Here is a 23,687-nt window from a genome sequence, read left to right on the forward strand (position 1 = left end):
TAAAATCTTTGCTGCTAGCTTCTTTGTGACCTCTATGTTACACTGGGTCTTGTAGATTAGACTGGGTCTTGTAGATTAGACTAGGTCTTGTAGATTAGACTATGGGTCTTGTAGATTAGACCAGAACTACCAGCAAATGTCAGCAATGCTATTAACATATCAATGTTTGCCTTTAGTGTTATTTGAAATGGGATGAAAGCAATATATATCATGATATAATCCACGGATTCCACGTAATCTCTTGAATCTTATGCTGCCAACTTCTTTGTGACTTCCCATATCAGGCTGGGTCTTGTATTTCAGACCAAAACTACCAGCAATTGTCAGCAAAGCCTTATGCCTTTATTTTAATTAATTTTTAATAATTTTCTTTTGGCATTATCTGATCCATTTATAAGTCCACATCAATACAATACAATATTCCAATTTCAGAGTGATTCTTATATTGTTTTTAATTTATAAAGTACATACATTTTTAATAAATATACTTATGACTAATTTTGCGTCAGCCGGAATGATATGTATCGTTAATATTTAAGTCTTAAGTATTTTAAAATTAATAATACAAATATAAATTAAAATAAATAATAAAATACAAATAAACCACAAACGACATAATGTTCAAATCATATTAATTTCAATGCCTGTAGCATTTTTTTAATCAGATTGATTAATTTAGCATTAACTTTGTATAAAAACATGATGATTTAAATAAAGAAATAAAACACTTTTTCATATAAGACCACTTTTTGAGTTAATTAATTTAAACACAACTTATTTTGAGAACTACAGATGTTCTCCAAACTAGTCGTGTTTACATTAACGCCCAGTATTCGCGAATTCGTAACTTAATTTAATTTTCACTAAATCCAGGTAACATTTTACGTAATTGTTTTTTTTTTCTCAAAAAACTGTTTTTGCAGTGAAAAAATTAGATAATGTTTTTTCTTCGAAATAACTATATGGTTTTGAAAATAAAAGAGTTATTTAAAGGTAAGGAGTTGAAAAAAATATTTAAATACATTTTTTCCATATATATTCTGAAAAATAAAAAAAATACGATACACATTTTTTTAAAATCAGGCGTAAACAGATATCGCTCACTCCTTTCAAGAACGTCATGAATCAAAAATCGTCAATTTTTAGTTGTGCATGTTTTCGAAATGCCCAGAAAATGTACTATATCCCAGCAAAAGAGACATATTTTCAACTTAATATTTACCCGCTACAGGACAGAAAGTGTTTTTGCATTTTGAAGAAAAGGTATTGTTTAATTATTTTTTTAAATATACTCAATTTTTTTCAAATGGAGAAAAAACCTTCAGGTTTTACCTAAAAAGATCTGTTGCACAGTAAAAAGTTCAGTAAGTGGCTTAATATTTATTTTGAATACATTGTATTATATTTTTAAATTTTAAAAACGTCAGGAGAACGTTAATGAACGAAAATCTAGTTTTTTGATTTATGACGTTCTTGAAAGGAGTGAGCGATATGTGATATCTCTGGTAGAATGAAGTCTGTATTTTGCGAATATCCCCTTAATAAACTCAAAAAAGTGTTTTACTTTTTACATTTAAATCACACGTAAACTGACCGAATTTTTCCTTTTTTATAATGTGAAATAATAATTAGATATTCAAAGTATATTTACGTAATTAAATGATTTTGAAACTTTCTTATACGATTATATTTTCACTTATTCTACGACATTGAATGTCATCTAATTGAAATTTAGGTACATTTGCGAGACTGAGCGATATTCTGTGTTTAACTTTACACAAAATTACTTTCTAAACATCAAAATTCTACTTTTTTCTTTATTTTTTTGCACACATCAGAAAGGGGTGAACTAAAGATGATTAAGACCGCAAAAGACTTTCACATTATTTGTATTTAAATACAGTGGACTCTCGATTATTAGGCATCTAATTTAGCAACGGAAAGAATTATTTTTATAGTGATTTATTTTTGTATTGGGTATTTTTATTATTATCGATAAAAGAAGCCGGGATGGTAGCAAAAGTATTTTTTATAACTTATATGGCAACATTTTCGTAAAATACTACCTCATGGGCACTGCACTGTGATTAAATTAAAGAAAAAAATGTAAAAATAATTTCGCAAAACAAATGCGTTTCATTTGTGTATCCTTTTAAAGATCATTGTCCGCCTCCGTAGTGTAATGGTCAGCACGCTTGGCTTCCGTTCTGGATCCGATTCTCAGGGGGGGTCAAATAAATATAAGTGATTTTTTCACTGTTATATTTATTCAATATTACCCTGGACTGGTACCTGAAGCGGAGGGCTGATCACATTTCCTTCATGTGTAAACGATCAGGACAACTCAGCGTTTATATGACGCAGTGCCCTATGCACCATTGGGTGCGGATAAGGGTTTTTAAAAAATGAACCAATAATTCCTTTTAAAATACACATATCCCGGCTTATTTAAAAGTACCCAATGTCAAAATAAAACACTGCTGTGATCGAAGCGCAATTTAAAAGCGTTGCTTTCATGAATAACAATTTTATATACATTATTTTACGGGGAAAGATACATTATTATGTTTCTTTTGTTATAAGTAGTATTTTCAAGATTGCAGTCTTAACCAATTCAACTGGAAAATAGACGAAGAAAACACAATTAAAAGTTATATCCAAAACACATTGCATGAGTCAAATTTTTGAACAAAACATTCTGCATTTTATTAGCTGTGAATATAAGGGAATAAGAATGTATTTTTCCATATTGCTTCTAATCTTTTGTGACATGATCTGTGATTGTATTGCGACCAAATCTGTGAATGTGTTGCGATTATTAAGACGCATATAGTGAATAACTTGATTGTACAAGACGACCAAATATATAATATTGCATCTGTATAAATGTAAGTGCATTGAAAATTGTAGCTCAGTGTATTGCAAAGCTTTGTCAATCACATATTAAATAAAATAAAATGTTTTGAGCACTCGTTTTTTGTTGGGAATCATATATTACACAACATGAAAACATTTGAAATCATATAAATATAAAAAGGATTGCGTTTGACACGGAACCTACTCACGTAAAAATATAATCAAGATAACATAAATATTTATCGATTTATTGGATGGCAACACATTCCATAGAAAATTTCAAATTACCATAAGCAATTTAGGCGGGAGAATGTTGACAGCTGTCATAAAGCAGAATGTTTTATTCAAAATGGCGATCGAGAACCTGCTCGTAGGAAGGAAAAATAACCATTGTATTGTGATTATTTTTACTTTCTCGAGATATTTTTTTGCGAAATTATAATTTAATGCAGGGAGTTCTTGTAAGAGGTGATCCTTTTTTCCCCGGCAGTGTGCTGAATGTCGTTGGTCTTTATTTGATCCATTGCGACGGGTCCAATGCAGACGAGGGGGTCCTTGAAGTATGAACAGACCTGGAAAAAATGGACAGTCGAGTTAGAAGAAGGAATTATACAAAACAAATACAGTGGAATCCTGGAAAACTGAAATCTTTGGAGAATCCTAGCAACATTTTGAATAAAACATTTTAAAAACACTCAAAGACTGAAGAGCTTATTTACTGTTACATAAAATTATTAAAATACTACTACTACTACTACCACCATTACGCCGTTTCCCCGCAGGGGTAGGCAGAGAGGATAGAACGCCACACTCTTCTGTCCTGACATACACTCCTCGCCTCTTTCACATCCATACATCTAGTCATACATGCCCTCCAATTACGCAGACTTTTGACACCGCCAGATTTTAGGTTCTGATTTATCTGATCGTGCCAAGTCTTTTTCGGTTGTCCTCGTTCCGTTTTCCCTCTCACATTCGCCACATATATTTTCTTAGTCATTCTCTCGGTATCCATTTGCTCCACATGTCCGTACCACCGTAAAGAACTCTTCCTAATCTTTTCAATTATTCCTCGTTTCTTATATCTTCGTTTTTAATTCTGTCATGATTTTCCACACATTCGTCTGAGGGAGCTCATTTCAACAGCGTTCACTCTGCTTTCATCCTTCCTTTGCCAGTTCCATGTTTCGCCTCCATACATTAGTGTCGGTACCAGCACGCAGTTGTGAACCGATAGCTTGGCTTCCATGGACATATTTAGTTTCCGCATTATGTATTATTACATATTTAGTAATATATATTTACTTCATATTACATATTTATTTATATTACATAGTTTTCACGTCACATCGACATTCTTAATAAAAATAATAACAAATATGGGTTAAAATATAGGAAATAGGACAAAAATAGGTTATACGAGTATTTAATAATTTTATGTATTACATAAAATGATTATATTTAACCTGGTTTTGTCCGCCTCCGTGGTCAACGTGTCTGACTACTGTGATGGAAGTCCCGGGTAGGAGACAAATAAATGTAAGCGATTTTTTTACTCTGATATTTATTCAATATTACCCTGGGCTGGTACCTGAATCGGAGGGCTGATCACCTTTTATTCATGTGTTAACGATCAAGATAACACTGCGTTTATAAGATGCAGTGCCCTATGCACCAGCACCCGAGGGTTTGAAAAAGAATAAGATTTTAGGCCATTACGATATGTTTTCAAGTCTTCATTTAATTTATGCATTACATGTTAAAATCAAATACTGTTTTTGAGTCTACTATTTTGTATTTTATTGTAAAAAACACATCAAATGAAATTTTGTGACAATTGTTCGTGTTTTAATTGTTTTCGCCTTATTATGGAATTTTTAAACTAATGACATTCGTTGAAAATGCCATAACAAGACGAAACAATTATCGCAAAATTTTATTTTGTGTTTTTTTTAAATAATAAAATACAATTTAGTAGACTCAAAAAATCAGTGTTCAAAATCAAACACTGATTTTTTGAGTCTTATACAATTTTAACATTTAATATATAAATTAAAATAAATAAAAATAAAAACCCTTATCCGCACCAAATGGTGCATAGGGCACTGCTTCATATAAATGCAGTGTTGTCTTGATCGTTTACACATGAAGGAAAGGTGATCAGCCCTCCGCTTCAGGTACCAGTCCAGGGTAATATTAAATAAATATTACAGTGAAAAAATCACTTATACTTATTTTACCCCCCGTGGGAATCGAACCCAGGACCTCCAGAACGGTAGCCGAGCGTGCTGACCATTACACTACGAAGGCGGACTAATAAATTAAAATGGAGTTCTAAAAATTAAACGCCAAATCTTTAAATAAATGAATTTAATTTGTTTATAGATTCTGTGTAAGCTTCACCCGCTAGTAAAATGTAAAATTTAATAAATAAATAAACACCCTCAAAGTTTATCTTCTGCGACATCTTAGATTATCCTTAAATTCCCGACGCTCCCTAATGCGATTACCCCCCACGGCTTTTCAGGCTATGAACGCAAATGGACAGACATCCCTTGAGGATATTACCGCTTATACTCTAAAAATAGCTGCGTCTCATCCTGATAAATATTATAGAAGGTCGCTTTTATAAGTTGAAATTATGTGCGGCCACGAAAAATACCTTTTTTACGCCTTCACTCGAATAATCTAATCCATCATAAAGCATAGCGTTTTGAGTGTGTTCAAAACCTTGTTTAAAAATCTGGGTTTCAACATTTGGGAGCTATTTTCATATTGGTATCTCGACAAAGATGAGGATGAATATGGATGTCTGGGTATTTACAAGCTAATGACCAATCATAGGCTTGTTTAATTGATACTACTACTACCATCACGCCGTTTCCCCGCAGAGGTTGTCAGAGAGTATGGAACGTCACACTCTTCTGTCCTGACATACAATCCTCGCCTCCTTCACATCCATACATCTAGTCGTACATGCCCTCCGATTAGGCAGACTTTTGACACCGCCAGATTTTAGGTTCTGATTTTAATATTATTTTTAATTGATCACGTGGTCATATGAATGCAAGTTATTTTTCACTCTTATTTTTATTCAATATTACCCTGGACTGGTACCTGAAGCGGTGGGCTGATGAGCTTTACTTCATGTGTTAATGATCAAGATAACACTGCGTTTATATGATGCAGTTCCCTATACACCATTGGTGTGTGGAACAGGGTTAGAAGATGTTCTTCCATGTTATCTCTCTGTAGCATCCATGAATTCTTTGGTCTTCCTAAAGATCTACAACATTTTGAGTGTGTCCAAATACTTGTTCACAAAATCTGGATTATCTCCAATTACAGGAGTTATTTTCATATTATTTTTTGACATCTCATCAAAGATGAAGAAGAATATGGAAGTCTAATAGTTTCTTAATAAAAAAGCTTCTTTACATCTCACCAATAGATGTCTCTAGTGAAGTTCTAGTGATTCAAGAACAAAGTTTCTAAATTGGTTCATATATATAGAACTTCCAAGAATTTGAGTAGTGTGGGTGTCAATAATGGGTAGAATTGGTGAATGTTACACGTGTGTAAAGTGATCACTTAAACCAGCCTATGACGGTCGTAAGCCCCGTAAATGCCTAGACTTCCATATTCTTCTTCATCTTTGATGAGATTCCTAAAGATCGCCTGGTTTACAATATGTTCAGGTTCTCTATGTCCTATGTGCTCATATGTTTATATATATATATATATATATATATATATATATATATATATATATATATATATATTATATATATGAGTGAAGTGTGAAGGAGTATAGGATATATAGGAGTGAAGGATATATATATTATATATATATATATCCTTCACTCCTTTCAAGAACGTCACAAATCAAAAACTTTCTCTGGAGAATGTTTTTAAAGTTTAAAAATATAATACAATTTATTAAAAATAAATATCAAGCCACTTATTAAACTTTAGGTAAAACCTGAATGTTTTTTATCCATTTGAAAAATAACTAGTTTATTTAAAAAGCAATTAAACAATTCTCTTTCTTCAAAATGCAAAAAAAAACACTTTCTGCCCTGTAGCGGGTAAATATTAAGTTAAAAATATGCCTCTTTGCTGTTATATAGTACATTTTTTGGGCATTCTGAAAACATGCACAACTGAAAATTGACGATTTTTGACGTTCTTGAAAGGAGTGATCGATATGTATCTCCCCTACTTTTAAATAAACAAACAGCGAAAGACGTCACACTTACGTCACGATATCTATTTTCGCCGGGTAAGGAGGGGTAGGTTGAATAATTACAGTAGCGGAGTGGGTAGGGTGGTAGAAGACGGAGAACGCCGCGTCACAAACGGCACTTAATGAACGTCGTGAAAATTTAAATTTATCACTAGCTGCGGCTTTAGTGTGGCAACTTTATGACTGTAATTTGAGAAATGAAATTTGACTAGACGATGTTCGCTAAGAACTTGTGGATTTTTTTATTACCATATTTTACGTCTAAATGCGAAGAGTCTATTGCGTATTTTAATGATTTTTGATAATTAATGTACTATTTTTTTAACTAACTAACTAATTCGTTTATTTAACTAACTAACTGATTCATCAATTTTAAATTGAATGAATTTTTTAACCAAGTTACTAAGGCAAAATAAAGGAATGGGTGAATGATCAAGAGTAAAAGTACAGAGTATTTTATGAAAAAGCGTAAAATGTTTATATTTTTTAAAAACTAAAACTAATATTTCCTTACAATGATTAAAGAAAACACTTTGTTTTTTACCACTTGAGTTTTATTATAGACTACATGTTTCAGAAGTTAAACTTCCATCATTCAGGTCTGTATAATAACTAAAATATAAAATACAGACCTGAATGATGGAAGTTTAACTTCTGAAACATGTAGTCTATAATAAAACTCAAGTGGTAAAAAACGAAGTGTTTTCTTTAATCATTGTAACATGTCTTACCACAAAGTTAATGCCGAAACAATAAATAAAATAACATTTCCTTCATGTGTTAACGATCAAGATAAAACTGCGTTTATGTGATGCAGTGCCCTATGCACCATTGGGGGTGGATAAAGGTTTGAAGACACAACACTTAGATTGTGTCCATAATTTAAGTAGTTATTTTATTCACAACATATTGGGTGTGTCCATATATCCATGTATGTGAACCAGAATTTTGGCATACCGAAAATGTCGTAAACACTTATCCAGGATTATTTTTAGCGATTACAGCCCTACCAATTGTTTTGATAATTAATTATACAACCTTGTGATACATGTCGCTCACTCCTTTCAAAAACGTCATAAATCAACAATCGTCAATTTTCAGTTGTGCATGTTTTCGGAATGCCCAGAAAATGTACTTTATCCCAGCAAAAGAGGGATATTTTTAATTTAATGTTTACCCGCTACAGGGCAGAAAGGTTGAATTTCGAAGAAAATGTATTGTTTAATTATTTTTTTAAATATACTAAATATTTTTCAAATGGAGACAAAACCTTCAGGTTTTACTTAAAAAGATCTGTTGCACAGTTGAAAGTTCAGTAAGTGGCTTGATATTTATTTTTATAACATTGTATTATATTTTTAAACTTTAAAAACGTTCTCCTGAAAAATGAAGTTTTTTTATTTATGACGTTCTTGAAAGGAGTGAGCGACTTGTCTAGGATTATTTTTAGCGATTACAGCGTTACCTATAGTTTTGATAATTAATTATATAACCTTGTGATACATGTAGCCTTTGGATGTCCACATTTTTTGACAGGACTCGCGTAAAAATTAATTTTCTAATTTTTTATCTGTCAAAACATCATGTCACACGTCCGCGAAATGCTGAAGGATACAAAATTTAATTAGTGAAGTGGAATCGCTTTTGTTCATCAGCTTAGTTTCCTACAATACCAGTGTATAAATTCATATACAGGATGTAATCCATCCAGTGATCTCCAAACTTTTTCGATCTCGTATACATGAAAATATTTTTCAAAAGAAGGTATTTAATATCCTATATGAATCGAGGTCTGTCACATACATAGCTCATTTATTTGTCATATTCTTCTTCTTCATCTTCGTTTTCTAGATCCTTAGGATCTGTTTGTGCCTCCGCTTGTAGCTCTTGGGATGTTGACTCCCAGCTGTCTTTCCACCTTTTCGGAGGTCTGCCTGGGGGTCTGCGTCTTTCAGGGATTCCTTGAAGGGCGATACGTGGAAGTCTGTCATCTGACATTCTGTTTACATGATCATTCCAGTATCGCCTTCGTTGTCGTCCCCAGCTCACGATATCCTCCGTCTTACACATGCTCCGGATGTCGGTATTTCTTAGGTACTCGGTCTCGCAATGTGTTTCCGGTTATGGATCGGAAAGTCTTCATCTCGGAAGTTCGAAGTCGATATTTTGTTCTAGAAGTATCTGCTCTTGCCTCTTGTCTTTTTTATTTTTTAATTTTTTAATTTTTTATTGTTTTTTTATTGGAAAACAAACAGAATATGTCACAAAAATAACATAATATGAAAAAAAAAAACAAAAAAACGTCTTATTCGTCTTGTCATATTTTCTAAATAAAAAAAACCCTTATCCGCACCCAATGGTGCATAGGGCACTGTGTCATATAAACGCAGTGTTATTTTGATCGTTTACACATGAAGGAAAGGTGATCAGCCTTCCGCTTCAGGTACCAGTCCAGGGTAATATTGAATAAATATTACAGTGAAAAAATCACTTATATTTATTTTACCCCCCTTGGGAATCGAACTCGGGACGGTAGCCGAGCGTGCTGACCATTACACTACGGAGGCGGAGGTTTCTAAATAAGACACCACTAAATCCACATGTGTGTTGACATGTAAAATATTGAACGGAAAGTCGGTAATATTTTTCCGTCGACGTAAAATAATGGCTCTAACGTTCATACCATAATATTTTCATAGGGTGGGAGTTACGCAAACCACCCCTTGTATAATAAACAAGGTAGTTTATATCACCAAACAAACACAGAGGATAAGTGATGCCTATGATTGTTACCTATGAGTCAAAAAATTACTCATGTCTGCTATATAATAAAACCCTTACCGCACCCCAATGGTGCATAGGGCACTGATTCATATAAACGCAGTGTAATCTTGATCGTTTACACATGAAGGAAAGGTGATCAGCCCTCCGCTTCAGGTACCAGTCCAGGGTAATATTGAATAAATATTACAGTGAAAAAATCACTCATATTTATTTGACCCCTCCTGGGAATTGAACCCGGGACCTCCAGAACGGTAGCCGAGCGTGCTGACCATTACACTACGGAGGCGTATATCAAAACGTGAACATTACCTATTATTATTGTCTTTATATAGATAATATACTAAACGAACCAATTTCGATGAAAACTCCCTCTGAATGACAAATAAAACCTGACGTCATATCCGTATCGGGCAGGGGTTGTCAAACTTTAAAAAGAAGCCATCGAAAATATTTTATTTTTTATAAAAAAAAGTGAAAAAAAGAGCAGAGGAAGACCGAGAAAAACATGGCACGATCATGTATGCCAAATACTTGAAAGTGGTCAGGTTAGGAGTCGTAACAATCGGCGGGTATGCATGAGGAGATGCACGAACGTGGAAGAGGCGAAGAATGTTTGCAAAGGCAGAGGGGTGTGGCGTTCTATTCTCTCTGCCTACCCCTGCGGGGAAGCGGCGTGATGGTTAGTTAGTTAGTTAGTTAAAAAAAATACTTTTCTTAAACAAGATGCTTACAATATTTTTAGTGTGTCCAAATACTTGTTCTCAAATCTGTGTTTTCTACACTAGAAGTTATTTATACATTTTGACATCTCATCATGGATGAGTAATATTAAAATATGTGTAGGGCTTATGACCTGTTGTAGGCTGGTTAACTGGTCACTTAAAAGCTTTCTCAATCCAACATGGATGGGTGTTGTGAACTCATATGTACCATGTCACGATATTGATCAATATATCGCTCACTCCTTTCAAGAACGTCATAAATCTAAAATTGTAAATTTTCAATTATGCGTGTTTTCGGAATGTCCAGAAAATGTACTTACTATATCCCAGCATCCGAAATGATGGCGTAATAGTATATGTTAAGGAAAGACTTCAAAGTAACTGCGAAGAGATCAACATATCGCTCACTCCTTTCAACAACGTCATATATCAAAAATCGTGAGTTTTCAGTTGTGCGTGTTTTCGGAATGTTCAGAAAATGTACTTACTATATCCCAGCAAAAGCGGCATATTTTTAACATAATATTTACCCGCTACAGGGCAGAAAGTGTTGTTTTTGCATTTTGAAGAAAAGGTATTGTTTAATTATTTTTATAAATATACTTAATTTTTTTCATATGGAGAAATAACCTTCAGGTTTTACCTAAAAAAATTAAAAAGTAAAAAGTCCAGTAAGTGGCTTGATATTTATTTTTAATACATTGTATTATATTTTTAAACTTTAAAAACGTTCTCCTGAAAAATCAAGTTTTTTTGATTTATGACGTTCTTGAAAGGAATGAGCGATATGTACCATGTCACAATATTGATTAATATATATGGAAATTTCTAAAATTTATATCGTGTGGTTTTCAATCATTGGTAGAATGGTGAATGTTGCACGTATGTAAAGTGATCACTTAAAATCGCGTAAATACCCAGACTTCCATATTCTTCTTTGTCCGTATTGAGATGTCAATCTTTTTATCACCCTTATCTCCAACCAGTGGTGCATAGGACACTGTATCAAATTGACGCAATATTACATTGATCGTTAATTATATGAATGGAAGATTATTTGTCTTGGGCAAAATTGAACTGATTTTTTTAAAAAATATCTAGAGTTTTTGTCCGCCTCCATAGTGCAGCGGCTAGCGCGCTGGCTTCCATTGTGGAGGTCCCGGGTTCGATTCCCAAGAGGGTCAAAATAAATATTAGTGATTTTTCAGTCTGATATTTATTTATATCACCCTGGACTGGTGAAACACAAGGCTGATCACCTTTCCTTCGAGTATTTAACGATCAAGTTAACACTGTTTCTTTACTATGCAGTGCCCTATGCACCATTGGGTGTGGATAAGGGTTAAAAGAAGATTTTTTAAAACAGTTCGTAAACCTGGACTTGTCGACCCCTGATTCTAAGAGGAAAGGATGGGTAATAAATAAACATTAAGGAAAGACCCAATAAAATACAGTTATAGCTCCATTAATGTGATCGAATTTCCTGATTAAAATGGGAAAAGGATTCGGTAAAGTGGTTGGCGCGTTTGGATACCACGCTGAAAGTTCAGGGTTTGATTCTCATAAGATTAACGTTTCAAAAAAAACCTTAAAATGTAACAAATTTACCCGCAACGAAGGGTTGATGGTCCCCAGAGTGAACGATAAATATAGAAATACAATACATAGCTCCGAGAAGTTTTAGGGCGAAGTAAAATATGGACCAAAAGCAAAAATGCAAATTTTAGGAATGGCCAAACGATGAACAGTCCATATTGTATAAATTGTATAATAAGTTTACATTTTTTACTTTTCTTGTGTGTAAATTGTATGTTAAAATAAATAAAAACATTTTTGGACATCTCAACATAGATGAATGAGAATAGAGAAGGTATTTACAAGGCTTACGACTTGGTCTAGGTTGGTTTAAGTGATCATTTTATACAAAGTTATAATTCATCATTTTACCCATGGACAACCACGCTTTTTAAATTACCGTAGAACGGGGCTACTTGAACTTTGATGTGTTACTTGAGCCCAGTGCAAAAAAAAATTTAAATCTGTATTTGGTCTACAATAATGAACGTATCGACATGATTCATTGACAATTATTGTCACGATTCTTCGATCAATACCACGATCTAAATATTTTTTTTGTACTGGGCTCAAGTAACACGTCAAAGTTCTAGTAGCCCCGTTCAATGATATATATATATATATATATATATATATATATATATATATATATATATATATATATATATATATATATATATATATATATATTTATTTATAAATATATATATATATATATATATATATATATATATATATATATATATATATATATATATATATATATATATATATATATATATATATATATATATATATATATATATATATATATATATATATATATATATATATATATATATATATATATATAATATAATTCACACGTCGTTTATATGTGAGTTTTCGGTAGCGTCTATGGTGATTTACGCAAGCTTTTTTTATGTAGCAGAGACCCTTATTTTAAATAATGTTAGAGAAAAGAGTGTGGCGTTCCATCCTATCTGAACACTCTCAAAAGGAAACAGTGGGATAGTAGTAATAGTAGATAATTTGTGCTGAGGGTCCTAGACACGCAGCTCCTGCAAAGCCATACAAGGCAAGTCAAGACAGCCTTTCTTTCTATGCTACTGTTCCAAGTGTCCTAGATACGCTGCTCCTGCAAGGTAAGGCAAGGCGAGGCGAGGCGAGGCAGCCTACCTTTCTCGGCTGCTGCCTGTGGCGACGCTGCAGCTGGCAGCAGAGTCCCCGCGAGATGTCGCACTCCCCGGACATGTGGCACTCCTCGGCGTACTGCTTGGAGCTGGACATGGGAGGACGGCAGACGCGAGGCTCACCTGGTCACCAAGAACGGAAGATATTAGAACATTAATTTTTATCTTTCGACATTCTTCCAACATATCGCTCACTCCTTTCAAGAACGTCATAAATAAAAAAAAATATTTTTCAGGAGAACGTTTTTAAAGATTAAAAATATAATACAATATATTAAAAATAAGTATCAAGCCACTTATTGAACTGTTTACTGTGTAACAGATCGTTTTAGGTAAAACCTGAACGGTTTTTCTCCATTTGAAAATATTTAGTATATTTTTAAAAAAAGAATAAAACAACACCCATTCTTCAAAATGCAAAAACAACACTTTCTGCCCTGTAGCGGGTAAATATTAAACTTAAAAATATACCTCTTTTGGTGGGATATAGTACATTTTTTGGGCATTCCGAAAACATGCTCAACTGAAAATTGACGATTTTTGATTTATGACGTTGTTGAAAGTAGTGAGCGATATGGGCACACCCAACATGTTGTAAATAAAATAACTAGTCAAGTTATAGACGCACTCAATATGTTGTGAGTAGAATAAAAGGTATTTTTTCATTTCTTTAGTTAGCTTATATTACATACAAACAATTTTTTAACATTTTTATTTCATTTTATCCCTTATCCGCACGCGATGGTGCTTAGGGCACTGCATCATATAAACGCAGTGTTATCTTGATCGTTCTTGATGACGTTATTGAAAGGAGTGACCAATATGAGATAACAAATACATGAAAAAACTGCCCGACAACAACTCTCAAACGCCATCTACCAACCAATCCCTCAACCATCCCCTCCAGCATAATATGCAAAAGATCTCCAATTACGACTCAAATTTATTTTCCCATCTACCATACCTGTTTGTCTGATATTTTCTTCAATTTTTCATCCCGAGTTTTTGAAATTGAAAAAGTTGTAGCCCGAGGGAATTCAGGGAATTATCTCGTGTTTTGTTTTATCTGTAGGTACTTGCCTGGGGCTGTGTCGGTACAGAGGAGTCCAGACTCGCAATCGTTGTCCCGTCGGCACAGTTCCCCGATTTTCCTGCCGTAGACGAAGAGACAGGATCCCACGACTGGAACAAAGATATGAACGATAAAATACAATAATATATATTATTTTTTAAGAAATTCAACAGAATATTAAAATAAATAAATTTACAATAATGAATAACAAATAAAACAGTTGATTGTAACAAAATCGATTGGAGAATTTGTGAGGATTGGCACAATGTGAGGGAAATATTTGACCATATATTAATGTAATAATATTTTGAAAGTATATTTTTTGTGTGTTCTACACAATTGTTTATGCTACAAAATAATAAGTAAAATGTATCAATTATTCTCTTTGTGTACTATCTAACTAAATATATCACTCACTCCTTTCGAGAACGTCATAAATAAAATAAATACTTGATTTTTCAGGAGAACGTTTTTAAGGTAAAAATACTATACAATGTTTTTGAAATAAATTTCAAGCTACTTATTGAAATTTTTACTGCGCAACAGATCTTTTTAGGTAAAACCTAAAGGATTTTTCTCCATTAGAAAAATATTTAGTATGTTTTAAAAAATAATTTAGGACTACATTTTCTTCAAAATGCAAAAACAACACTTTCTGCCCTGTAGCGGGTAAATATTAAGTTTAAAATATGCCGCTTTCGCTGGGATATAGTATATTTTTTGGGCATTCCAAAAACACGCACAACTGAAAATTGACGATTTTTTATTTTTGACGTTCTTGAAAGGAGTGAGCGAAATGTTAAATGAGTTAAAGTAAACAGCAAGAGTAAAATATAGTAAAAGTTAAGAAGATTAATATGCAGACTTAATTTAGATACGTAGCTATTCATATATTGATACGTAGTATCAATATATTGATATGTAATTAGTATCAGTATATAAATATCTCGTATGTGAACAAACCCAGCGCTGTAAACAAAAATTTATACACACACATATATATATATACATATATATATATATATATATATATATATATATATATATATATATATATATATATATATATATATATATATATATATATATATATATACATATATATATCTGTGTACAAATTTTTGTTTACAGCGCTGGGTTTGTATATATATATATATATATATATATATATATATATATATATATATATATATATATAAACATCCAGCTGACCACCTAAGTGAATGCTTAGGTGGTCAGCTGGAGTGTCCCTTCGAGACAAAATAAAGAGTTCACGCATTCGTGGAAGCCTGGCTGTAACAGGCATCAATAGTAAGGTAGAGGAAAGGCAATTGAGATGGTATGGGCAAATAGGACGCAGAGAACCTAATCATGCTGTGAATCAGGCAATCGCCATGGATCTTCCTCGAAAGACATCCAGAGGAAGACCAAAGAATTCATGAATGCTACAGAAAGATAACATGATTCGAAGGCATGGCCTAGGTCACGTTGTATTTGACAGAAGGACCTACAATCAGAGAACGAGGAGAGCTGATCCTAACAGTCTACACAGACGATAAGTTGGGATGGAGCCAGGAAGATGAAGAGAACATCTGTAGAGGATGCTTATCCAATTACTTTAAATTTAGATATAATTTAGATGATTGAACAAAAAATCCTTCTTTTTAAAAACAGATCTCCTATTTCAAATTCAATTTCATGAATACATGTATCTCATTTCGTACAGATTCAATTTCACAACGCTGGAGATGTTTTTGTAAACCCTTTCAGGCTGAAATTACTGTAAAAAGATTACGTATTATCGACATACATACTAAAGATAACTTACTTTTAATTTAGATAAGAACTTTTTAAAAATAAGTCGTTCCTTGATTCGGTTTTAGGATTCGACCACTTTGAGATGACAAAAAATTTATAAAATAAATCCTAAAAGGAGATAATCCAGATTTGTGAATATGTATTTCTTTTATTTATTATTTCGCTATTCACTTTTTGGTAAGACATGATAAAATTGGAAAAGAAAAACATTTTTTTTACCACTTGAGTTTATTTTATTATAAATAATAGTTTCGGATGCTATGTTTCCATCTTCAGGTCTAAATATTAACTATTTAGACCTGAAGATGGAAGCAAAGCTTCCGAAACTAGTCGTCATAATAAAATAAACTGGTAAAAAACAAGTGTTTTTCATTTACAATTTTAACAAGTATTTTTATTATTTTTTGACATCTCATCAAAGATGAAGAAGATTATGGAAGTCTGGGCATTTACGGGGCTGACGACCGTCATAGGCTGGTTTAAGTGATCACTTTACACACGTGCAACATTCACCAATTCTACCCATTATTGACAATCACACTACTCAAATTCTTGGAAGTTCTATATATATGAACCAATTTTGAAACATTGTTCTTGAATAACTAGAACTTCACTAGAGACATCTATTTACATCTCACCAATAGATGTCTCTAGTGAAGAGTGAAGTTCTAGTGATTCAAGAACAAGGTTTCTAAATTGGTTCATATATATAGAACTTCCAAGAATTTGAGTAGTGTGGTTGTCAATAATGGGTAGAATTGGTGAATGTTGCACGTGTGTAAAGTGATCACTTAAACCAGCCAATGACGGTCGTCAGCCCCGTAAATGCCCAGACTCCATTATTCTTCTTCATCTTTGATGAGATGTCAAAAAATAATATGAAAATAACTCCTGTAATTGGAGATAATCCAGATTTTGTGAACAAGTATTTGGACACACTCAAAATGTTGTAAACAAGTATTTAGACACGCTCACAATGCTGTAAATATTTTATGATAATTTTTATTTTATTATTAAATTAAATCGCTCTTGATGGAAAACCATATAAAATCTCTCCATTAAGCATACATGAACAAATTTACTGAGTGTCTACTTAGCCTCTAGTATTTATTATCCCCATAACATTGACAGACTGGTTTTCTCCAAGGGAATGATATAAAATAAATATCATTTATATTCAAAGCATTTACTTTGTGGTCAAACATTTTAATTGATATTAGTAATGTTAGTAAATAAGCACTCACCGACTACTTCTGTCTACCGGTTTCGAGACGTACCCGTCTCTTCGTCAGGACATACACTACAATTTAACAATCATGCGAACAACACTACACCACACCCACTTAGTACTATTCACATACACTATCACTACACATGCAAAACATGCAGAGCGAGTTGTTAGTCCCACCATGCTTTTGGGAAAACTGAAAGTTTTCCCAAAAGCATGGTGTTAAAATAAATATCATTTACAAATTATCCCAAAAAAATGGAAGCCACCATTATAAAATGTGTGTGCTGAAAATCTTTGTAAATATTTCACGAAGTTAATGGTCTAAGCCTGAAATGTTTCAGGAATGTAAATAAACCCATTTAGAATTCCTGAAATCTTCAGGTTGAGAAAGTATACCTCGAAGATAAGATGAAAGGAATTTTTTTGAGATAATTTTTTTCCCAACAAAGCTTTTCTCAAATTACAAAATAGGTTTATATTTTTAAAAACAGGAATATATGTGATAAAGTATGTAATAATTATAAGATATGATTTTTTTTAAATCATCTCATCACATCGATAATCTACATTTATCGATAGTATCTCAACCTTGCATTCTTTATTTTTTGACATCTCATCAAAGATGAAGAAGAATATGGAAGTCTGGGCATTTACGGGGCTGACGGTCGTCATAGGCTGGTTTAAGTGATCACTTTACACACGTGTAACATCACCAATTCTCCCCATTATTGACAACCACACTTCATTCATTCTTTCATTATATCACTATCGAAACATCTATCACACATCGTTTTGGCGCACTGAGAGATCGCATTCCGACTGCATTTAGTCTACTTTCATCCTTCTTTTGCCAACTCTATGCTTCATTTCTATACTATTGTACCACGACTCCGTTGACTACTGCCAGCTTAGCTTTCGCTGATAGTTTGTCATTTGCTTTAATTTATTTTAGTGAACCATTTACTCTGTTCTCAGCATTCACTCTCCTTTTTATATCTTAATCTGTATTTTCACTTCTGGAAAACATACTTCCCAAATATACGAAATCATATTATAAAAGTATGTATATATATGTATATATATATATATATATATATATATATATATATATATATATATATATATATATATATATATATATATATATATTAATATGTATATATATATATATATATATATATATATATATATATATATATATATATATATATATATATATATATATATATATATATATATATATATATATATATATATAAATATATATATATATATATTTATATATATATATATATATATATATATATATATATATATATAAATATATATATATATATAAATATATATATATATATATATATATATATATATATATATATATATATATATATATATATATATATATATATATATATATATATATATATATATATATATATATATATATATATATATATATATATATATATATATATATATATATATATATATATATATATATATATATATATGTATGTGTGTATGTGTCGTAGTCGTACAGGAGAAAGTAGCAAACTAACAAAAAGTAAAATATTCAGGAGGGCCATTTAAGTCACTTTTGCATGGCAAGAAAATGAACATCAATGCAGTTAGTCATTTTTAACAAGTCGAAATCGGTTAAAGTTTAAAATCGCCAAGTTTAAAATCGCTTTGGGATTTTTTTCAGGGCAAAATTAAGCTAGTAAGATATCAAATAGTCAATAATATATGTATATATTATACTTCCAAGTTTAAAATCGCTTTGGGATTTTTTCAGGGCAATATTAAGCCAGTAAGATATCAAATAGTCAATGATCACGTTTTTTTAAAAATGCACTAAGTCACTTTCTCCTGTATGACTACGATATATTGATTATAATAAAGAAAATGAGTGTATGTTGAATAAAAAGTACATTAAATTATCCAAATAAAAATTCATGCATATAAAATATTACCCAAATTTTCTCGCGTATACATATTTTTATGTATTACACATAATATGATAATATGTTCGAACGACCATCGTTTGTTATTTTCCTGTCTCATTGTGTATTTTGTAACACCATGACCCACATAGAGACGTCACCCTTACGATGACGAATTGCCCCCATGGTATTATATTACGCACATATATGCCCCATCCCTTATATGACACCCTAATTCCTGATGTCCCTGAGAGGTGCTGAAAGGACATAAATCAAAGCCTACAATGTCCTACTTGTAGTGCAGATTAAACCCACCCCTAAAAAATAATGATTTACTCAAATGAATAGTAAATGCCTGAAGAAGTTAGAAAAATTAATTGGTCGGGATCCTTAATTTAATAAAAAATCAATTCTATTGCATTAATTATGTATATACACATAAATATATATTATATATATATATATATATATATATATATATATATATATATGTATATATATATATATATATATATATATATGTATATATATATATGTATATATATATATATATATATATATATATATATATATATATATATATATATATATATATATATATATATATATATATATATATATATATATATATATATAATATTATCATTTATCTAGTAAAAAAATATTTTTTCAAATTTTTCTGTATTATAATCACATATCGCCCACTTCTTTCAAGAAAGTCATAAATCAAAAATCGTCGATTTTCAGTTGTGCATGTTTTCGGAATACCCAGAAAATGTACTATATCCCAGCAAAAGTGGCATATTTTTAACTTAATATTTACCCGCTACAGGGCAGAATGTGTTGTTTTTGAATTTTGAAGACAAGGTATTGTTTAATTATTTTTTTAAATATACTAAATATTTTACAAATGGAGAAAAAACCTTCAGGTTTTACCTAAAAAGATCTGTTGCGCAGTAAAAAGTTCAATAAGTGGCTTGATATTTTTTTCTAATACATTGTATTATATTTTTAAACTTTAAAAACGTTCTCCTGAAAAATCAAGTATTTTGATTTATGACGTTCTTGAAAGGAGTGAGCGATAAACCATACATAGAACAAGCATATGACGGTCAAATGATCAATTTACGCATATGTAACATTTGCCATCTATATTATACAAATATTTGAATTGTTGCAATGCAACATGATCTTTAAAAAAATAATGCAATATAGATTTTCAATAAAGGGCAGAATGATTAACGTAACACAAGTATATAAAGTGATCACCTAAGTGACCAGCTAAAAGCCAGGTCGTAAGCTCTGGTAGGCTCATACTTCCATCTCCCTTCGTATAAGAACGACAGATGCTGCATCTCAGTATGTATATACAATAAATACTAAGAGTATTTCTCTTTTTTTTCATATGTCAACGTAGATGAAAAAACTATGGATGTCTGGGCATTTACGGGGCATTTATTGAGCAGAAACTCTAATATTTTTATTTGAGGTCCGAATTCTGGAATATAATCACATTCACGAGAAACGCCAGTAAATATCTTTCAAATTTTAATTATAAATTTTAGCATATTATTTGACCAGATAATTTATTAACAACATTTTAAATGTGTCCAAATACTCGTTCACAAATTTGGATTATCTCCAATTATAGGAGTTATTTTTCATATTTTTTTTTACATCTCAACGTAGATGAAGAAAAATATGATAAGTCTAGGCATTTACGGGGCTTACGAACGTCATAGGCTGGTTTAAGTGATTATTTTACACACGTGTAACATTCACCAATTCTACCCATTATTGACAACCACACTAATCAAATTCTTAAAAGTTCTATATATATGAACCAATTTTGTAATATCTTTATCTCAAGTTCAGACACCTACAAAAATGATCCAACTAACAGTTTTTAAATATTAAGGTAAGGGTTTGAGAATTGCACCATTAGCACCGAGTTTGCGTTTCGGGAAGGGTTTATATTCAATAAACCATAAAATAGCACCCCACCTGAATACTTATTTATGTAAATTTATATATGTAATCATAATACATGTTTTGTTACATAAAACCCGTAAAATGATAAACCATACGCCATTTTGTCGTTGTTAAAAAACTCAATTTCACACCTCGCTGTAAAAACATCAAATCGACACCCTCGACGAATAAGGTGTTATCTACGATAACTCTTTATTAGGTTTTAAAAAATATATGCGATAGTATTGGCGAATAAAAAGCCAAACTATTCATCGTATTGTCCTTATTATAGAAATTGAATAACAGGTACAGTAGGTACTGTATACTTCATAAACTTTCCAATAATAATAAAAGAAATTTATGTTATATTTAATAATTTTATGTAATAAGAAATGTGTTTGTCAGTATAATTTATATTTGAAGCACTAACTTTGTGATTTTCTATTTTATAATTAAAATGTAATTTGGTTTTAAAATCACTATAAATATTTTATTATAACTTAATTATAATGTCTACAGGTTTCGAAGCTAACTGCTTCTTTATCAAGACTAACAAGCGGTTAGTTTCGAAACCGGTAGACATTGTAATTAAGTTATAATAAAATATTTATAGTGATTTTAAAACTAAGTTACATTTTAATTATATGTTATGTGTTAATCAGTCTTTGTTTGTTTTTTCAAAATGTTTTCTTAAAAATGCCTTTCTTCAATATTATAATTTTATTCTAAAGATAGGTGTGTTGAGATAGTTTGGACATGTAGAACGAATGAGTGAGAAAAAACGGTAAAAAAAATTATGAGGCGAATGTACTTGGAAAAAAGAGCAGAGGAAGACCGAGAAAAACATGGCACGATCAGGTATGCCAAATACTTGAAAGTGGTCAGGTTAGAAGTTGTAATAATTGGCCGATATGTATGAGGAGATGCATGAACGTGAAAGAGGCGAAGAATCTTCGCAAAGACAGAGTGGTGTGGCGTTCTATTCTCTCTGCCTACCCCAGCGGGGAAGAGCGTGATGGTTAGTTAGTTAGTTATTTCAAAGAAATAACCCGCAAAGCTTCTACTTTTAGAAGCTTGTCTGCAGGTAGGATAGTGAGGAAAAGTAAGGAAGGTAATATGTGAAAAATACATCACAAACATGCAGACCAAATAAAAATATACATACTCATATTAAATTTATTTTGCAATCGGTGGGAATCGAGCCCGCGACGCTAGTCTCGTAGTCGAACGTCTACCCAATTACGCCACGGAGCCTATCTTTTTCAGATTTTCAGGGTTTCACTGTACATTATTTTTAGACTTTTCTTTAGAAAACCCTCATCCGCACCCAAAGGTGCATAGAGCTTTGCATCATATAAACGAAGTGTTATCTCAATCATTAGCACATTAAGGAAAGGTGATCAGCCCTCCGTTTCAGGTACCAACAAGTCTAGAGTAATATTTGAGTGAAAAAATCAATTATATAATATTTATTTGACACCTCCCCCTGGGAATCGAACCCAGGACTTCCAGAACGGTAACCATTACACTATGAAAGCATTTCACTCACTCCTTTCAAGAACGTCATAAATCAAAGAACTTGATTTTTCAGGAGACTTTTTAAAGATTTAAAATATAACACAATGTATTAAAAATAAATATCAAGCCACTTATTGAACTTTTTACTGTGCAACAGATCTTTTTAGGTAAAACCTGAAGGTTTTTCACCATTTGAAAAAAAAAAAAAAAAACGCGAGTGTTTTTGCCTAGAATTTTCACTCATGAATTACATGAAATTATAGTAACTTTAAACATAAAGAGTAAATCCACTCACAAGTAGGCATAGGCTATGAAACTTTTAAAGTTGAAGCCTGAGTAGGGACATGATAAACGGTGTTGCATAAGCCGTAGCTAGATTTCAGAGTCATTGGACGTTAGGTAATTCAAAAAAAAAACCAATTGAAAAATATTTAGTAAATTTAAAAAAATAATTAAACAATACCTATTTATTCAAAATGCAAAAACAACTTTTTCTGCCCTGTAGCGGGTAAATATTGAGTTACAAATATGCCCCTTTTGCTGGTATATAGTACATTTGTCTGGCTTTGCCGAAAACATGCACAACTGAAAATTGATGATTTTTGATTTATGACGTTCTTGAAAGGAGTGAGCTAAAGGAGATTTCTTTAGATACAACATTACTCGCGGGGCGTATGGAAATGACGAGATCTCCCGGGTTTGCCATTTCGCGGAAAATTACCCATTAATGTTGCCAGAGAGAATAATAAATACCCTGA

General features: G+C 31.7%; 1 protein-coding gene across 2 annotated transcripts in view; it reads right to left on the minus strand.

Moving 5' to 3' along the window:
* LOC148310060 (prohormone-3-like) overlaps positions 1-23,687 on the minus strand; it is a 50,620-nt gene that overhangs the window by 2,097 nt on the left and 24,836 nt on the right. Inside the window, exons 4-6 of one of the 2 annotated variants that reach the window (XR_015837442.1) lie at positions 14,457-14,558; positions 13,363-13,499; positions 2,194-3,428 (exon numbers count right to left, since the gene is read on the minus strand). Coding sequence is in view for 1 of the 2 variants with exons in the window: in XM_088259077.1 (XP_088115203.1) it covers positions 3,300-3,428; positions 13,363-13,499; positions 14,457-14,558 (368 nt within the window). In the remaining variant the exon portion in view is untranslated. Of the gene's footprint in view, positions 1-1,598; positions 3,429-13,362; positions 13,500-14,456; positions 14,559-23,687 lie in introns of those variants that run through there. The other variant, XM_088259077.1, reaches the window with a different exon arrangement.

Source organism: Brachycentrus maculatus, unplaced genomic scaffold (assembly GCF_059751285.1).
Source record: "Brachycentrus maculatus isolate JH-2025_06_01 unplaced genomic scaffold, ASM5975128v1 h1tg000109l, whole genome shotgun sequence".
NCBI classification, from domain to species: domain Eukaryota; kingdom Metazoa; phylum Arthropoda; class Insecta; order Trichoptera; family Brachycentridae; genus Brachycentrus; species Brachycentrus maculatus.